The sequence below is a fragment of the Leucopleurus acutus genome (assembly GCF_964270905.1).
Source record: "Leucopleurus acutus genome assembly, chromosome: 13".
In the NCBI taxonomy this organism is placed as follows: domain Eukaryota; kingdom Metazoa; phylum Chordata; class Mammalia; order Artiodactyla; family Delphinidae; genus Leucopleurus; species Leucopleurus acutus.
This window is the reverse complement of record NC_139155.1, coordinates 70,563,815-70,583,547: the sequence shown is the minus strand read 5'-3', so window position 1 is coordinate 70,583,547 and position 19,733 is coordinate 70,563,815. Positions and strand designations below refer to the sequence as shown.

The 19,733-nt window shown below is 47.3% G+C and overlaps 1 protein-coding gene across 1 annotated transcript in view; it reads left to right on the top strand.

Annotated features, from left to right (window-relative positions):
• The window catches only part of SEZ6L (seizure related 6 homolog like), a gene marked incomplete at both ends in the record, with an annotated part of 199,018 nt that overhangs the window by 113,947 nt on the left and 65,338 nt on the right, over positions 1-19,733 (top strand). Inside the window, 5 exons of the mRNA XM_082853340.1 lie at positions 8,974-9,744; positions 10,568-10,701; positions 12,699-12,891; positions 14,798-14,983; positions 18,567-18,732. Coding sequence (XP_082709466.1) covers positions 8,974-9,744; positions 10,568-10,701; positions 12,699-12,891; positions 14,798-14,983; positions 18,567-18,732 — 1,450 coding nt within the window. The remainder of the gene's footprint in view (positions 1-8,973; positions 9,745-10,567; positions 10,702-12,698; positions 12,892-14,797; positions 14,984-18,566; positions 18,733-19,733) is intronic.

The window sequence follows — 19,733 nt, the reverse complement described above, 5'->3', positions numbered from 1 at the left end:
CTCCCTGCTGGAGTGATGCACATTTTCCCCACCCCCTGTGGAAATGTGAGCGCCGTCTGAAACCCTGAGAAAGGTTGGGGTTTGTTCTCTGCCCTCCTCTGAAACAGGGGTGGCAAACCTTAGGGAGTTAAGTACTATTACTAATTAGTATTGCTATAAAAATAGCACACACATGGCAAATCAATGAAATTATTAAAAAATGATGCACAGTAAAAAGTGGTTCCCTCTCCCACTGCAAGCCTCAGTCCTGCTCTGCTAAGGCAATTCCCATTACTTTGCTCAAATGTAGTCCTTTCACTCCCATGAGAGCTGTTATACCCACTACTCTACCTTGATTTTTTTCACCTCACACTGAATTGTGTTGGCACATAGCTCTGCTATTCTTTATGTTGTTTTTAAATTAGTTACATAGTTGTTGAATAGGTAATATTTTATTGATACACACACAGCTATATATGTATATATACATATACATACACATAGATACATATGTATCGATGTAAAGGTATGTAGTGAAAATTCTCCTTCCCACCATTACTCGCCATCCTATTTCCAGTGTCCCACCTCCCCTATAACCATCATGATTAGTTTCTTGTGTCTCCTTTCAGAGTTTCTTTATGCACATATAAGCAAATGCCAACATATCTAGCTTTATTTTCTTTCCCCATTTCTACACAAAAAGCAACAAATTCTGTGTACTGTTCTGCACTTTGCGTTTTAACCTAACACAAACCATGGCCGTCTCTCCTCTTTGGTCCACAGATAGCTTTGCCATCCTTTTCTTGCAGCTGCACAGTCTTCTGTCTGGATGTTCTGTAATTGATTTAACCTTATTGATGGATACTTCGTTTGTCTCCAGGTCGTTTGCAGAGAGTGCTGCATTGCTTAACCTTGTATGTATGTCATTTTGCACGTGGGCAGACATCTCCCTGCAGGATAAATTCCCAAAGTGGACTTGAGTCAAAGGGGAGGTGTAATTCTGAACATTCTCGCCAGGTTACTCACCATGTAATTCACCAGGGACTTCATCTCATCCGTTTGAGCCCTGCGTGTATTCCATCTTGTGTTTCTACAATCATTTAACTAGCCCCCTATAGATGGGCAGGTAAATTGTTTCCAGATTTTTTCTAATAGAAATAATACTTGGTACTGTGAATACTCTGTACCATCCCACTGGGTGTCATGACCATAACTGTCCTTCTGTTTGGGGACCTGACCAAGCAGCCCATCTACCTAGAAATCTACAGCTGTTTAGATGGAACTTCTTTTGCTACCAAGCCACTGCATCCACACTCTCTTGCTAGCCCTCATGTGCCACAAATCCCCGGCCTGATCTGTGACACAAAGTCTGGCTGCGGTGGGGTGGGCTTCCTGGGTGCTCTGGAGTAAAAGTGTGGTGAGGCAGGCGAAAGGTCGACCAACCGTGGGCACACCTGCGGCAACAACTAGAGAAAGCGAGAGAGCACCTTGGAATCACCTGGGGCGGGGGTGGGGGGGGTTGCATTCTAGAAACCCACTATGCCTGGATCCAACTGCCCCAGATTCCAACTTAGATGGTCAAGTTAACAGTCACCAGAAGTTAAGCATAGACAGAGCTGGAGGGCCGCAGCACTCTTGTGTAGAGTAGGTGTCAGGGTAAATAAACAAGTTTAGGTTATTCTGGAAGGTGTTTTTTCAGCATCAGTCAAAATGTTAAATATGTAAGTCTTTTGGCTGAGCAATACAACTTCTGGTGCGTGTTCCTGAAGAATTACCTGGACATGTTCACGAAAGGTATGTCTTTATTGCAGTGTTATTTGAGAAGACAGGGTGGAGAATAACAACCTGAATATGAATCGATTGAGAGCCTGATTCAATAATGTATATGTTTATATTTTAATGTAGCCATTAAAAAAGCATGAAGTGGCCACATATGTGCTGACAAAAAGATGGATTTTAAGTGAAAAAATGGTGGTGGGGCACTAGTGTCATGGAATACTATACAGCAGTGAAAATGAATTGATCAGAGCTACACTTATCAACATGGATGAATCTCACAAAATGTTGAACGAAAGGAAAGGAAAGGAAGGAGCAGGTTGCAGGAGGATTCATATATAAAGTTTTAAAACAGGCTGCACAATATATTGTTCAGAGATACTGACACATAATAAACAAATGCACACAATAACTAATAATAATAGTAAAATATACATAATGCACATAATAAATGAGACTGCTCAAGACCAAATTCAGGACGGGAGTTACTCCCAGGAGGTGGAGAAGAAGAAGGAGAGGGTGGTAGGGAGGAACAAACAGAGATTGCCTGTGCTGGTTTGCCTGCTGTTTCTTAAGCTGAAGGTGTACACACATGGGTACTGTTGCCTCACTCTTCAGCTCTTTCTGAATGGCTGGAATATTTCAAAGCGCACTTCTTAGTAGGTGCCAGAGCAATATATGCGATGTCATAACTCTGTGAATGTTTAGATTGACAGTGACAACAGTGCTTTATGAGGGCTGACAGCTGCTCTGTGAGCCGTGCTGTACACTCATGGTCTCGTCTTACTCTCTGACAAGCCTAAGAGATAAGGCTGGTGTGATCCCACCTTACAGATGAGAACAGGGAGGCCCAGAGAAGGGAAGGGACTGTCCAGGGTCTCGTGGGCAGTTAGCAGCAGGCTGAGCCTGGAACCCAAGCAATTCTGACTTCAACCCCACACGCCTATGTGCTGTCACACCTTTTAAGGTGAAAATGCTTTATTATTTTTATATCAGTCCATTTTATTTGGAGATTAAACAAGATCCTATTAACAGGAGTTCCCTTTGGAAGGCAGGACTGGTGGATGGGTCGGGGTGGTACAGGGCGGATATTTCTGATTTTACACCTTTCAGGTATTCTTGCATTTTTCAAATAAACTATTTTATGTGGAAAAGAGGAAAGGACACAGGAAACAAGGTCAGAACGTGTCTAATCCTACCCCAATTTGCTCTATGATCTTGGACAGGTCACTTCCTCTTTCTGAGGCTTGATTTTTATTTTCATCTATAAAATGGGAAAAACAAAATGCCAAGTTCACAGCATTGTTTGGAGGTTGGAATGAGATCACAGCTGGGAATGCACTTGGAAGAGTGTCAGTCGCCATCTGAATGTCAGTATTGTTAGCCCGGGCACAGGTAGAGGGCTCAGACTGAGCACCCGAAGCCCACCCCCATCTCTGCCCTTTCTGTCCCAGAAAGTCTTCTCAAAGTCCAGCGGGTCCTTGTTCCCGCAGGGCTGAGTGAGCTGGGTCTGGCTGAAGGGAATGGGTCGTATTCATCAGCTCTGACTGTTTGCTGTCCAAGGTGGACCCCTGGATGCCAGCACCTGCTGCCTGTGTCTGGCACATAGTAGGTGCTCGCTGAATGAATGAATGGTCAAATGTGAGTGGGAGAAAGAAATACAGCCCTCACTTATGTCAGTGTCCTTATCTGTAAAATGGGGATTAGCCTAAGACCTTCTCCGCCCTAAAATTCAACGATTTAAGCAAAACAAAGCACATCAACCCCAGGAATGGGAGGGAAGGTCTGTTCAGTTCTGGGGGCAGTACCGATGGTCATCAATCAGAGGGGCTTTTGCTCCCCCCGCCCCCGCCCAAGGGACATTTGGCAACGTCTGGAGTCATTTCTGATTGTCACACGGGGTGGGGGGAGGTTGCTACTGGCCTCTAGCGAGTGGAGACCAGGGATGCTGCCCAACCTCCTGCAGTGCACAGGACAGGCCCTTGCCCCACAGCAGAGAATCATCCAGCCGAGACGTAGAGGGCACGGAATGAACTGACATTCTGTGTTTCTGGTTTTGTCTGATGTGCTTTGATGTGGTTTTTCAAGCCTCAAATAGCCTTGTGTTGTTATGGCTGCTCACATGCTGTGTGACCCTGGGCAGCCCACTTTCCCTCTCTGGACCTCAGGTCCTTCCTCTGGGCACTTTGTAACCAGGAACTCTGGGACACTTTCCATCTGTAAGAGGTGACATTTTGTTTTTGGTTTTGTCCCTGTGAGGGCCAAGCAAACCCACCAGCGTGGGCTGAGCAAGTCCTTATTGTGGAAGGTGAAGGTACAAGAAAGCACCACTGAGTTAGGTATGAATATTGTTGATGAGAACAGTGACTAACGTTTTTGTACTGCCATTTATCAAAAAGATATCCATTGATCCACCTGCCATTCCTACTTCCTAAAAGTAGCCACTTTGACTACTGATTCACGAGTCCAGCGAGAGAAGAGTTATCATCATCCCCACTGGGAGACTGCATCCCAGAGGGGTTCAATGACTAATGAATGAAGCAATTCTGTGATGACAAATGTTTGTCTCCTTTCCCTCCTCCTCTCCATCACAAGGCAGCATTTAAACCCTGCTCTTTTCATAAAATTTTTTTCACTTAAGAAAGTTTTGAGTACTTCTTATGCACATTTTAGAAAATGTCAAAAAGTAGAAGGAAGAAAACACACCACTGAAAGGCCCACCACCCAGAGGCAACCAGGATCACACTTGGGGGCCTTTCCTCCAAGTCAAAAAATGACTCTCTGATTGCGATTTGTTTGAGTTGGTTGCGTCTAGTCGTTTGCATCCACACCATAGAATTTTACGTCTTGCTGTTTTCACAGAACATTATAGCAGAAGCATCGTCCGGCTTCTGTTTGCTCCACTTCTCCTTCTATCCCTTTGTGCCTGTGTGATGTGCTATTGCTTAGAATCCAGGCTGTTCCTGGCCATTCTGCAGGCATTTAAGATACAGATCTTCAGCTTCAGAGCCTCAGAACTTGTGCTTTTTCGACTTCAGTGGGATGCTTCCCAGTCTAACCTCCCATCTCCCCATCAACGTCAGAGAAAAGACAGAGGGAGATGTGTTTCCCCCACAACTTGGGTAGCAGAACAAATGCTCAGTTGCCTTCAGCGTTGCTCCATTCTGTCTTGAGAGAGAAAAGCAGCATAAGGATGTAATTAAAGCTCTGTCTCTTCGGTTTGGTACCCGTATTGGGTTATCGCTGTGCGTCTGCCTTCCTAACTTCGTTGTTTTTTTAACCGAAGTATAGTTGATTAACAATGTCGTGTTAATTTCTGCTGTACAGCAAAGCGATTCAGTTATATATATTCTTTTTTTTTTTTTTTTTTTTTTTTTGCGGTACGCGGGCCTCTCACTGTTGTGGCCTCTCCCATTGCGGAGCACAGGCTCCGGACGTGCAGGCTCAGCGGCCATGGCTCACGGGCCCAGCTGCTCCGCGGCACGTGGGATCTTCCCGGACCGGGGCAGGAACCCGTGTCCCCTGCATCGGCAGGCGGACTCTCAACCACTGCGCCACCAGGGAAGCCTTATATATTCTTTTTCATATTCTTTTCCATTACGGTTTGTCACAGGATCTTGAATATAGTGCACTGTGTTATACAGTAGGACCTTGTTGTTATGCCTTCCTAACTTCTTGAATGCAGGGACCATGTCCTAGAGTGTTGACTCTCTCATGCTGAGGGTCAACCAGCCAAGAGAATCAGCACCCAGTGCTTTCACTCATCAGTTGATTGACAGCATTCCAGTGGGGCACTGAACACGCACGATAAAGGGAGAACCAGCCAGACGTGACCACGATGATTGAAAAAGTTAAGTGCTATGGGAAAGAGGAGTTAATTTAACCAGGTGGTCACTGGGGCCCCAGGAAAAGCTGGCCTGTTTGAGCAAGTGAAGTCTCTGGACCTCTGAGGCCATGGAATCCAATTCTGGCTAATTTCCACTGGGATGTGGTTTCACATGGCACTCATTTGGCCAGCGTCCCAGCTGAGAGCAAAGGCCGGGTCTCACGGGCTGCATGCCTTGCAGATCACAGAATACACTCATCTGTCTTGAACGTGGCCTTCAGTTTGGAGCCAGCTAGCAAGACCCCAGCGTGTGTGAGCTCTGAAGAGTAAGAAGAGGCATCGGGGGCAGGGAGATGAATGGTGCGTGTTGCGACGCTTCTTGGGAGTCAGGTGTTCAGTGAGAAAGGGCTGGCGCGGTCCAGTGGATCCGCTTCCTAAAATGCTTTCTGGCTGCTGAGCTTGGCACCAGTTTTTCCCTGGGGACCCCGGAGGTGGAGCAGTGATTGGGGGTGGGGAGGAAGTTGACTCCAGGGTCCTCTTTCTTGTATTTCCTTCTGCTTTTCTTGGCTCTGCTGGATCTCCGTGGGCTCGGAGGAGATCCAGATGTGATGGGTCTGCCACAGGAGACCAGACCCATCCGGTCTGGTTAAAATTCGTATTTTAACCAGGAACATGTTGGTGTTGCGGGGTGCTATCTGGGGGGTTGAAGGACGCTGTAGCCCACCCAGCAGAAACGCGAACAGACCAGGGGTTTAGGAGAGAGGGGTTTTGTGGGGAGAGCAATTCAAGCCGAGGAGAGGCTGCAGGTGATAATACTCCGTATTTCTTGAAGGCTGGCAGCGTGGTCTTTGCCATCAGGAAAACCAAGGTTTGAAACCCAGCTTTGTAGTATGACCTTGGAAAGTTACTTAATATCCTAGAGCCTCCATTTGCCCATCCGTAAAATAGGAATAATGATTTCTAATTAGTAAGGGTGAGAAAGATTTAGGTGAGGTAATGAATACAAAGCGTGTAGCACATGCCTTTGCACGTATTCGGCACTCGATAAAGTCATCAGAAACGAAATGGTATAAATACCACTCTTATTATAGCCAAGGCACGTTGATGTGCTTTATGTCATTTGTAATCTTTTATCACCTTTGACACAACTTGTTTTCCAAGTATTTCTATCTCTCACTCCCTCTTCCACTTCCTCGCTCTCCTCCAGCCCCTTGTGATCAAGGGGGCATTTTTGTGAAAAGACTGGCTGAAACTAATGTAGCCACAGGACCCAACAAAACTCACAAGCTAGTGTCGGGACTGAGGGGGTCGCTTGGCCCTTTTTAGCAAGATTACCAACAAGGTCTAAGAATAATTGCCAATTACCTGATTGTTTCAAAAGTCAACAGTCAGAGCTGGAATACCCCTTAGATTTTATCTAGTCTGGCTGCCCATTTGACACACAGAAGAGGAAACCCACCCAGTAATGATGGGGAGTAGTGGCCAAGACAGGACCACTATCCGGGTCCCCCAACTCCTGCTTGCATCCAAGCTCTGTGCATCAAACCACAGCTGGGTCTTGGGAGCCAGGTGTCCTGTACCCTCATCCTCGATTGTTCTTGTCTTATCACCTTCTCACTTGACAGTCTACAAAGATGGTCAATACCAATCATTTGATAAAAGTGACCGTGAGCATAAAAGTCACAGCTTTCAAGCAGGGCCACAACTGAGCTGATCCTATGAGGTAGATGGAGTGTCTCTACTACACAAAAGAGGCTTAATGGACTTGCCCAGGTTCACGCAGCTAGTAACTGTCAAAGGCAGGATTTGAACCCAGGTCTAACCCCAAAGCCTCAGCGCTTCCCACCTTGGACCAGGAAACCTGCCTGGCACCTGAATGACCTGGATCTGTCCTCAGGTCTGGCCCCAGGGCCATCGTCGGCCTGGAATGTACACGGGCTTGGTAATCAGTGTTACACGACAGGAATATTTGTTGATGCCAGTTGCACACTGTTGCAGTCTAGATAGATTAAACCACTGCCAGTGCTGACTCCGTGAAAGTAAAAGAGCCTTTCCAACGGCTATGGAAATAAATTTAAATGACAGTGCTGAAGGGACCCGAGACTGTGGCTGAGTGAGTGTCTTTTTCTGCGGAAAATTGACAAGGACAGCTATCAGTCCTTTGTCCCCAGGACATAATTCCTCTCTATCTCAAGATCATCCGATGATGATCATTCTGACTGCTCCAGCCCCCTGCTGAGGGCACGATTACAATGACAAGAGTATAAGAAACAATGACGGATACAGCAGCGGATACATACCAGGCACTCTGTGGGTGAGGGACCCACATGTGCATACATGTACGTGTGCTTTCCATAATCAACCTCTTGAACGATGAAAACCCTATGAAATAGGGACAATAGCCCCATTTTACAGCTGAGGAAACTGAGGCTCAGAGAGGTAGAGCCATTTGCCAGCTTGCAGTTGGCAGAACTGGGTCTCAAATAAGTAGATGCAGCTGTTTTCAGGCATGATTCTGCTAAACAGTAGCCTGGGCCAGCCCTTATTTAAAATTATTAGGTGGTTTTCCTTTCAAGGCAAAAATAAATCACAAGGAGTCAGCAGGACATACAAGGCCCACCAGAGACTGGCCCCCACCCCCCTACCTCACCAGCTCTCTCTTTAATCACCCTCCACCTCTGTCCCCTGTTCTCTTTCATTCCTCTTTTGTGCTCACCTCAGCCAGGCCTCGGGTCTTCCCACACCCCTCTGTTCTAAACCTGCCTCACGATTCTGGATCCTCAAATCTTTGTGAGTTTCCCACAAGGTCACTTGTACATTATTTAGTTAAAACAAAAAACAAATCAAACTCCCCCAATCCCAGGATAATATAGCTCTGAGTCAGGGCACACAGCTTAGAGAAGAGACTGTGGGTTGGTTACAGCCCCACTCATCCTCTTAGTGGGATAGCCTTGTGCAGTGAGCAACCCGCCCAGCTGTACATGGTGGTCCTGCCCCACAGACTGGGTGAGGGGCCTGTCCTCTTAGCACACAAAGCTTTTCTCTTTCTAAGCGTTTATCACATCAAATATCATTATTTCTACTTTCTTATTCCCCCTCCCAGGGCATATGTAACTGGACTGTGAAATTCTTGTGCCCTTGGTTTCTGTACCTCTAATGCTTAGCTCAGGCTGGCCATGATCAACCCCAGTCTCCCTGGTTGGGAAAAGGAAGTAAGAAAGGAAGGGAAGAAGGAAGGATTGAAAGGAGGCAGCCCCACATTGGTTGATTGGGCTGTACCAGCATCCTAGCAAGACTTGGGTACCACCTCAGGGGGGCCACCCTCAGAGTCTGCCAGTTGAGGACCTAAAGCCCCTGGCCCCAAGCTAACTGGTGTCCATTCTCTTTCCAAGATGCACCACTGGAGGGAGATGCTGGCCCTTCAGGTACTTACTTTCTGCCCTTGGAAGCCCTGGGGAGCAGCAGTCTGAGCCACGAGACCCCCAAAGAGAGAGTGACCACGGCCCCTCTGAATCCAGCGCAGTCAGGGGACGAGCTTCACAAGCCAGAGTTGGAAGGGATGGTCCCCTCCGCACCTCAAGACTCCGCGGCCGCGTCCATGCTGCTTCCGCTTCCGGAGGAACCTGGCACCGGGCATGCCTTCCCCCCGACGAAGAAGCCGCCTTCGCTCAAGCAGGTGAACTTGACCAGGAGGCAGCTGAGGCCGAAGGCCACCACCGCAGCAGCTGTGCAGAGGGCGGCGTCCCAGCCAGCATCCTCGGACCTGGTCCTCCTCTCCTCTGCCACGGAGAAGCTCCGCCCACCTGGGGACCAGGACCCCGTGGCCTCCGCAGGGGAGGAGACCCACCCACTGTTGCTGTCATCGGAGGAGCCCCTCTGGCTGGAGCAGAAGGAAGGTGCAGTCCCCACGACGCCCGCGCCCCTACAGATCGCCCCCTTCACCTCGCAGCCGCTGGTGGCCCACACGCTCCCCCAGAGCCCCGACCCCGGGGCGCCCGCTGTGCCTGAGGAGGCCCACGAGGCTCCCCCAGGGGATGCCAGCCCCATGACCCTGATGGACAAATGTGAGAACGAGCTGACCGGGTCGGCCTCGGAGGAAAGCCAGGAGACCACGACGTCCACCATCATTACCACCACGGTCATCACCACCGAGCAGGCCCCAGGTGTGTAGCCCCCAACCCCTCCAGCCCTCCCAGAACTGCGATGAGGCACCTGCTGTGTGCAGGGCATGGGAGAGGGGGGCCGGGGAGGTCCACGTCCCACCATTGGTTACCATCTATGGAGCCCTAGCTATGAGCTTGACCCTGTGACCCAGAATTAATATCCCTATTTTAGAGATGAGATCCCTGAGACCGTAAGACATCGAGTACCCTGCCCAATGCCACACAGCTAAACAGCGGGATTCAAAGCCTTTCATCTTGGAACAGAATCCTTTTGTCTGCCTAGAAGGCCCTGGCCTTTCAAGGTGCTTTTGCTTTTACCGTTACTTGAACTTGATAAAATGCACGTCTGTGTTCCAGTCTTTCTTCTACCTTTTTTTCCATCTTCAAACACAGAGGAGAGACATCAGCTGTCAATCATACATTGATTTTGGACAAATGCAATGTGGCCGCTCAGAAAAGAGTATGAGCTCTAGGTTTGACTCCTGCTTGCTGTGTGAGCTCGGCCCAGATGCGCACCCTCTCTGAGCTTTGCTTTACTTAATCTCTGAGATGAGAATGAAATATCAGTCCCTTCGAGGAGGAATGGGGTCACCCCTGTAGACCGATAAGGTGCCTAGCAGCATGTAGTAAGTTATCATTCTGTGTCAGATGCTGCTATTTGATTATCATGTTGATTCTGGAGCTGAAGGAGAATGAACAGCAGTGGGAGGAGTGGGTACAGGAGAACACAGGTGTCCCCAGAGGCCCTGTTCCAGCCCGCAGCCCATCTGAGAGATGACATCTGAGCTGTTCTCCGTGTCCTAATGACAGTGCTTTCCTCCAGCTCTCTGCAGTGTGAGTTTCTCCGATCCTGAAGGGTACATCGATTCCAGTGATTACCCACCACTGCCCCTCAACAACTTCCTGGAGTGCACGTACAACGTGACAGTCTACACTGGCTATGGGGTGGAGCTCCAGGTAACCCCAGAAAGGTGCCCTGCAGTGGCTGCCTTTTCCAGCAGGAGGTCTCTGAAGGATTGTCTGAGTCAGGCTTGTTTTTATCATCCTAACCAGTTTGGTTCTGGCTTTGCCCTAATGGGGCAATTTAACCTGGGCTTTGGTGGATGAATAGGAGTTCCTAACTCAGGGCACAGCTGAAGTAGCTTGGCACACATGGAGGGAAGGGGATGTGTTGATAAGTTGTGAATCATTACACCCAGAAGGAAAGTCCTCTGATATCCTGCTTATCAAACACACACATAGTCATGGAAGCCCCATGTGGCTCATTTGATTCATAAACTTTTGGCTGCAAACTAAGAATGGAAAAGCAGGGTAGCATAGTGCTCAAACATCTGGGTTTTAAGTCGCGGCTCTACCAGTTAATGCTATATGACTTTGGGTAAGGGACTCCAGCTCTCTGAGCCTCAGTTTCCCCATCAGTAAAACAGATGAAAATGTTGCTGCTTTACAGAGTTTCAGGGAGGAATAAATATGACAGTGCACAGAGGGGATTCATCCAGAGCCTAAGGGAGAGGCAGCGGGCACTCAATGCATGTTACCAATTATCCCCACCCTAGTTTCAGGCCATCCCCAACCAACCTCCCCATCTTTAGAAGCACTTTTTGGTATGAAGTAAGATGACATGCCAGGAAGTGGTGAACTGTCCAGTTCACTGTCCCACAGAAGAAAGGGTGGAAGTGAAGCCAGAAAGCCACCAGAAGATTTTAAGCAGAGTCAGCTGTATGACATAAGCAGAACTTTACTTTAGGAAGGTTTTCTGATTGTATAGGGAGGATGGAAGGTAAGCCTCTCGGCAGAACTCGTGTCCAGAGCTTAGCACAGCACGCGGCACGTGGTAGGTACTTCGTAAACGTTCATGGACTTAACCTGGAAAAAAGTTGCAGTCCAGCTGATGCTGGCACTTCATGAGCACTTCCTCCACTTGAACAGACCCACTCTGTCTAATACTGTACGGAGCTTTTCATCAGGCACCGTAGAATTCCTTCATTAGCACCTGCTCTGTACCAGTCACAGCAGTGGGGGGCAGGGTGATGTGTAAAACTGCTGCAGTGCCTGCCCTAAAGGAGTCTGCTGTTTTGTGATTGAGATAGACACACGTGGAAGACATTGGGATGCTTCTCCCAATGGTCTGTAGTAGATGTTCATAGTGGATGTTGTGGAATCACAGTGGAGAGACAGGCAAGCTCCTCGGCAGTTAGGGAAGGTTTCACGGAGAAGGGTAATTTTAGTGGGGCTTTGATGAATGAGTAGGCATTTATCAAAGAGAAAAGAGAGTAAGGTGTATGGCCTGAAAGAGGAAAGGCTTGTCAGTAATGCCTGCCTTGCTTACACAAGAGGCAAAGGTCTGGGGTCCCAGGCCCCACTAAGAGAAGCAGAAATATTCATATTGGGAACTGGGGACTGACTAAGGTCCCCACCCCACCCCCGCTCCATTTGTTCAGCATCCTTGTCTGTGAGTAAAGTATCTCCCTTCTTTCTCTCCCAAGCCTGGAAAGTGGACTAGGCAAACCAAGTACATGGAGCTTTGAGGAGCCTCTGCCATTGAAGCCACCATTGAGGAGGATAAGAAAGTGGACCTGAGAAAGCCCTAGAGATGAGGCCCCCACCCCCTCACCAGTTTATGCAGAAGGGCAAGAATGTATTCAGTCAGTCCATAAAGATTATTGAGCACGTACTACGTGCCAGGCACGATTTTAGGCCCTGGGGACCCTGAGCAGCACGGAAAGTTTCCCGCCTCCCTGGAGCTTACCTTCTGGTGAAATGCCTTCTGTCTCCCTGGAGATGGGACCTCAGGCACAAGCTGATCAAACCCCTGCCCCCACCTGCCAGCTCCAGAAGACTCTGTCTCAGCTGCCAGCATCCAGAAGCCCCTTTCATGGGACTCAGATAAGGGGGCTAACAGATGCCCCGTCCCAAACACGACTCAGATTCTGTCTACCCCTACCTGTCTCCAGGTGAAGAGTGTGAACCTGTCCGAGGGGGAGCTGCTTTCCATCCGTGGGGTGGACGGCCCCTCCCTGACCATTCTGGCCAACCACACCCTCCTGGTAGAGGGGCAGGTGATCCGAAGCCCCACCAACACCATCTCCGTCTACTTCCGGACCTTCCAGGACGATGGCCTTGGGACCTTCCAGCTGCACTACCAGGGTAAGATCAGGCTGAGGCTGCTGAGATGTAGCTTGTGTCTCCCTTTCTCTCTGGAGCCAAGGATTCTCACCCTTTTTGTGCCAGGGACCCCCTCTGGCAGTTTGGTAACACTGTGAACCCCTTCTTAGATTTGTGTTTTTAAGAGCATAAAATATATACAATTCAGAAGGAAGCCATTCGTATTTAATAGCAGTTGTCAAAATATTGTTTTCATCTATGACATCATAATCTATGTGCTTCTTTATTAACACATTAAATAATATTCCCCAGTGGCTCTGATAATTACTGTAATTTCAAAGGAGCATAAGAAATATGTCAAGATACTCATTTTGATATGAAAATATCTATGATTTCTCTTGGTGACAAAGTCACATGTTCTGTGACTGTGTTACAGATTGTTGCCTACCATTGTTTGAAGGAAATGTGATTGAAGGAAATACCATTGTTAAGTGAAAGGTTAATGAAGGATGAGCAAGCCGCCTTTTCCCATTCAAGTTCATGTCTCCTGAATCTGACACACAAATCCCATGAGAGTCCATGGGTTTCTGGGAAGCAGCCTTTGCTACTGGAGTCCTTCTCTCTTTTTTCTTCTTCTCCACTGTTTCTTTCTTTCCTTTTTTGTCTGTTTGTAGTCTCCTCTCTTTTGTTTTCTGTTCACCTTTCTCCTCTCTTCTCCTCCCTCTTTTCTTGCTTCCTTCATATCTTTCTTTCCTCCCCTCCCTCTCTTCATTCCCACCCCCATTCTCTCTTCCTTCTCTCTCTCATTTCAATGTCATCCCATTTTCCCCACCTCCTGGGCGTTTCCCAAGATCTCCGGTTACTTCCCTTACTAGGAGCTCCCCCTGGATACTTGCCAAGTATAAGATGGGGAAGGGGAGCCCTTAGCCACACCTTGGGAGGTCAAAAGCCATCCACATTTACGTCACATAGACTAAATGTCTGGAAAAACAATTCATTTAAAAATTTCCCCTTGGATGTTTCTGAAACAGATGGGTGACTGTATACAGGAGTGTCCGTTTCCTCACACCTTCTCAATATGCAGACTACCGTCTGTTGTCTTTGTTAATTAAAAAATGGAAAAAAATAGCTCATTGAGCCATGAGCTTGAATTTAGTCCTCCTCATGGGAACTGGGAATGCACATATCCTAGGCTGCAGGAGAGGTCAGACCATAGTCTAGTGGTGGAGCTAGGACGGATTCAGCACCCTCTTATGAAAATGAAACTCAGGGAGCTCAGCGTGGTCATGTACACCCATCTGCCACCCCATCCAGTGAGCTCTGTGCACCAGATATTGGGCTAAGGAGGCTCTTCTTTGGCATTTCACATGTAATCCTTACCGCCACCTGTGAAACAGGGACGATCACAGAGAGGAGAGTGAAGTCCAGGGCACTGTGTCAGTTTCTCAAGGTCACACAGTTTCTGAGTGATGGAGTAAGAGAATGTAAACTCACATCCATCGCCCTCAGAGCCCAAGCCCTTACCTCCCAGGACAGTTGTTTCCAAGCTTTCATATCTTGGGCATTTCCTAAAGAACTGGTTATTCTAACTCTGGTCCAAGAGCCTGCATTTTTATCAGACACCTAAGCTGTTCGTGCAGGTGAGACTAACCTACCTCAAGGAGAAGGCCGTTCTGTCTCCAGGGAGAGATGGGAACACATTTGTCGCCCCAAACCTGCTGTCTCTGCTTAGGCAGGGTGGGGAGCTTTGAGCCTAGAAAGAAGCGCTCATCTGGCAGTCTCAGCACCACGTGATCAACTCGAGTCACGAGAATACCCTCCTCCAGCACTCCAGGGGCCCCAGGGGCCTCATCTTTTCTCCTCAGCAAAAATTGACTCCCAGGATGTGGGTCATGTTCTTTGTCTCCGCCTCTGAGAGATGACTGTCTGCCCCTGCATTTCTTCCCAGCCTTCATGCTGAGCTGCAATTTTCCCCGCCGGCCTGACTACGGGGATGTCATGGTGATGGACCTGCACTCAGGTGGGGTGGCCCACTTCCACTGCCACCTGGGTTACGAGCTCCAGGGTGCCAAGACGCTGACGTGCATCAATGCCTCCAAGCCCCACTGGAGCAGCCAGGAACCCATCTGCTCAGGTACGTGCCAGCCTCAGCCAGACCAAACACGATGGTCCTCTTAAGAGGGGAGGGGCCAGCCCCCAGGGTATTAGCATTGACCTTAGGGAAGGGACTCCTCCAAATACAGACGGCTGCTGCCGTTTAAAGCTTTGTTATATGATAAAATTGACCATTAGTGACACTTAGTACATTCACAACATTGTGCAACCATCACCGCTATCTTTATCATCCCCAAAAGGACACCCTGGACCCAGTAGCAGTCACTCCCCATTTCTCCCTGTCCCCAGCCCCTGGCAACCACCAATGTGCTTTCTGTCTCTATAGATTTGCCTATTCTGGACATTTCACATACATGGGATCGTACAATATGTAACCTTTTGTATCCGGCTTCTTTCACTTAGCATAGTGTTTTCAGGGTCCATCCATGTTGTAACGTCTGTCAGAACTTCATTCCTTTTTATGACTGAATAATATGCCATGATGTGGATAGGCCACATTTCATCTGTTCATTCGTTGGTGGACATTTGAATTGTTTTCACTTTGGGGGTATTAGGAATAATGCTGCTATAAATGTCTGCATGCAGGTTTTTATGTTTTCATTTCTCTGGGGTATATATACCCCAAAGTGGAATTGCTGAGTTATATGCTAATACCACGTTTAACTTTTGAAGGAACCGTCAAACTGTTTTCCACAATGGCTGCACCGTTTTACTTTCCCACCAGCCATGTATGAAAGTACCAGTTTCTCCACATCCTCACCAGCACTTATTTTCGATGTCTTCTTTTTATTATTATAGCCATATAATAATGTGGGTGTGAAGGTATCTTACTGTGATTTTGATTTGCATTTTCCTAATGGCTAATGACATTAGTATCTTTTCATACGCTTGTTGGCCATTTGTATATCTTCTAGGAGAAATGTCTATCCAAGTCCTTTGCCCATTTTTAAAATTTGGTTGTTTGTCTTTTTCTTGAGTTGTAGGAGTTCTTTATATATTCTGGATACTAGACCCTTACCAGATATATGATTTGAAAATATTTTCTCCCACTCTGTGGGTTGTCTTTTCACTTCTTGATAGTGTCCTTAATTTTGACAAAGTCTAATTTGTGTAATTTTTGTTTGTTGCTTGTGCCTTGGATATGACAGCTGCCATATTTTGAGCCCAGTCCATATGCCAGGGCTCTGATAAATCCTCACAGCAATCCTACATGGTGGGAACAATATCCCCATTTTACAAATGAGGAAACTGAGGCCCATGGAGGTGAAGTTTCTCCCTCAAAGTCACCAGATAGAAATTGGACTGAGTCCAGAACCCTTCTCTCCTGAGCTCTTTTCCTTACACCTTCACTGTTCAAAGTGCAATCTGCAGACCAGTGAGTTTATTAGAAATACACAATCCCAAGCCCCATACAAAACCAAGCGAATCAAAATCTACATTTAAGATGCTCCTTTTGTGGTTCATGTGCACATTATAGATTGAGAAGCACTCTGTACCACACTCTGTCTGCCCCAGTGGCCATAACCTTGACCATCCTCAGTTATCAACAGAGCAAATCTCTTAGATTCTCAAAAGTCCTGACCATGGCCAGGAAAGTGTAGGCTGCCCACATTAACTGAGCACCTTCTCTGTGCCAGGCCATGAGTCATGTACAAGGAGGATACTGGGAATAAGAAAACATCACTCCTGCCCTCCAGGCATTCATATAGTCAGTAGAATTCAAAATGCAAATGAGAGCTGATGATAAATTCTCAGATTTAATTGTTGCAGTATCGTTCCCCCAAGGCCCTTCAGAATTTTTCTTTTTTTTTTTTTAACAAAGAAAAAAAATTCAAACCATAGGGAAGTTGGTCTCCATGCCTCCCTCACGTTAATTTTTATCTATGTATGAAATCAGAGAGGAATTAAGCCTCAATTTGTGCTAAGAAAGACGGATGGGGAGCCGCGGCTGGCAAATTGAAACCAGTCATCAGTCGGCTTAATAAGGCAAGGAATGGGAGCAGAGAGGCCGCAAATGAGTGGCAGCTCGGGGAGGACAGATGGCCGACGCCCCCCACCAGGGACAGTGTCCATCTCCGCGGCTCCTGAGCTATGGGACAGTAATGCTGGCTACATTTTGAGCACCTACTCTGTGCCAGGGACAGCGCCAAGCCCTCTACATGCAGTGTTGCATTGACTTAACCACCACAGTCCCATAAAGAGGGTGGAATTAGTATTAACATTTTACAGTGACCTAGAGGTTCAGAGATCTTCAGTGGCTCGTCCTAGATCCACAGCAGATAAGTGGCGCTGGCCAGATTTGAACCTTCACTTTTGGATGGGGATTCAGGAGAGGTAGCTGGAGAGCCTGCGTCCCAGTGCTCTGTCCGTGGTCCTGAAAGAACTACTGTACAAGACTTCTCGGTAGTGTCTTTGCTGTAGGTCACAGCAGAGTCCAGAGCAGAGAAGGGAGCTATCTGCCTTTCTCATCAGTGCACGTCCTTATTAGTCATGCAGTCATTCAGCAAACATTTAATGAAAACCAAATATCTCCTAAAAATAAGTCTGCCTCCCCACATTTGTATAACTCTTTCTAGTTCACAAATCACTTTTTAATATTTATTAAATTTTTATGATAAAAGTAATACGTGGCTCTGGTAAAAAAAAAAAAAAAATTCCAAGAAAGTGTTGGAAGACTGTAGCAAATCACTTTTACATTCCTGGTCTCAGCTGATCCTTGCATATAGCTCATTGAAATAGGTATAGCGGACCATTTTCTAGCTTCTTTTTTCCCACTTAAAATATAGTGAATATTGTCCTGTATTCTCAAGTTCTTTGAGAACATGGTTCTTCAAAACTATATGAATGACATGCATTTATTTCACCAAGCATCTGTACACGGACATTCATGTTCCTTCTGTTTTTTGCTCTTAGAGGCAATCTGGCAGTGAACATCCTCATTCATACATTTTTGTGAAACTCTCTAAATCTTTTCTTAAGGTAAATTCCCAGAACCTTAATTACTAGGTCAAAGTGTTTGAACATATTTTCCAGAGTTTTCATCAGATTGCCCTCCTGAAAGGCCACAGCAACTTGCATTCTAACCACTCCTGAATGAGAGTGACCATTTCCCATCACTGGAGATAGCTTTCCAGTTTATTGCTGCTTTTTATCTTGACCAATTAGGTGGATAAAGATAGAATATAGTTTAGATTTGCATTTCTTTTATTACCAGTGAGGCTGTATTTTTTTAGTGCTTACTAAGTAATAAAAGTATATTTCTTCTTTTCAGAACTGCCTATTTATGTCCTTCTTAATTACCATTTTGTAATTAGGAATCAGGGCACAGCCAGCACATGGAAGAATCCTTAAATCACAGCCATTCATTCCCCACCATGGAACGCACATGGCAATGGTTCTAATCATGGAATTAGACCTCCTGTCAAACAGGATGAACCTGTCTCAGGAGGATGGGACTTTTCCCATGGTTTCTCTCTTCCCCAGCCTATTTCCTCCCATGAAGGGGTGGGGAGTGGGGAAGGATGAAACCCTCACTTCCTCTCTCTCTCTGTCTCTCTCTGCAATCCTCTCACTGCCCACCCACCCCTACTCTCTGACCCCAGCCCCTTGTGGAGGGGCGGTGCACAACGCCACCATCGGCCGCGTCCTGTCCCCAAGTCACTCTGGAAATACCAATGGGAGCCAGTTCTGTGTGTGGACGATTGAAGCTCCAGAGGGCCAGAAGCTGCACCTGCACTTTGAGAAGCTGTCACTGCATGAGAAGGACAGGTAAAACTCTGAGGGTCCCCAGCCAGCCTCATTCCTTCCCAGAGTGTTAGAACGTGGCTTGGGATTTGGAGTCTTGAAAGGACTAAAATGCTGCCTCATGGACGTCAAGAAAGGAAGAGCTGGGGAGGGTGGCAAGGATATTAGAGACCATCATCTTCGATCTCTTCCTCTTACACATAAGGAAACTAGGACATACAGAGGGGAAGGGACTTAGCCTAGTCACACAACAGGGTAGGGGGAGAGACAAGAAGGGAATCCAGTTCCCCGACCTCGAACTGCCTCATCACTTCTCCTGCGCATCCCTTTTTGCAGTTGAACAAGGAGGGTGTGTTTACTGAGCATCAGCTCTGTGCCCAATCATGTATTAGCCTCCATGGAGAACAGGAGAGAAGTAGGAAACATTGGTTCCTGGCAGTTGAGATGGAAAAACCAGACTTATGTACAAGAAGGAACTAGAGAAGATACAAGACAACATCTAAACAAGAGTATGTCTGTAGATGCTAAGTTATATGCACAGAATCCAGAATCTGAAAACTCTGAGAACTTATTCTAGAATATTCTGGAATGTTCTAGAAAATTAGGGTCTTAGCTGCTTAGACTTGCTGTCTTAGGTTGAGTTTCCTTAGAAACAGACAGAGTGACAAAGATGTGAGAGAAAGTGGTTTGTTTGGGAGCTGATCTTAGCACCAGGAAAATGAGCAGAGAAGGAAAGGGAGTAGATACAGTATGTATTAGTAGGCAGGTGACCGCAGAGACAACTGGGTCTCTATCTACTGTGGGCCTCCAGGAAGCTGCGTTGAGCAGGGCTCAGAGCCTTCCTATCGGAGGGTGAGGGAGCTGGGTATTTATCCACCCCCACCATCCATGTTGGAGGAGGCGTGCTCCTGGACACACTGACTCCCCAACACTGCCTGCCACCCTTGGAGCTGGCTGAGTCTCAGAGACTCTGGAAGCCAGCCGAAAATGGGTAAGGAAAGAGTGCTATGGGGATGTGGGTAGGG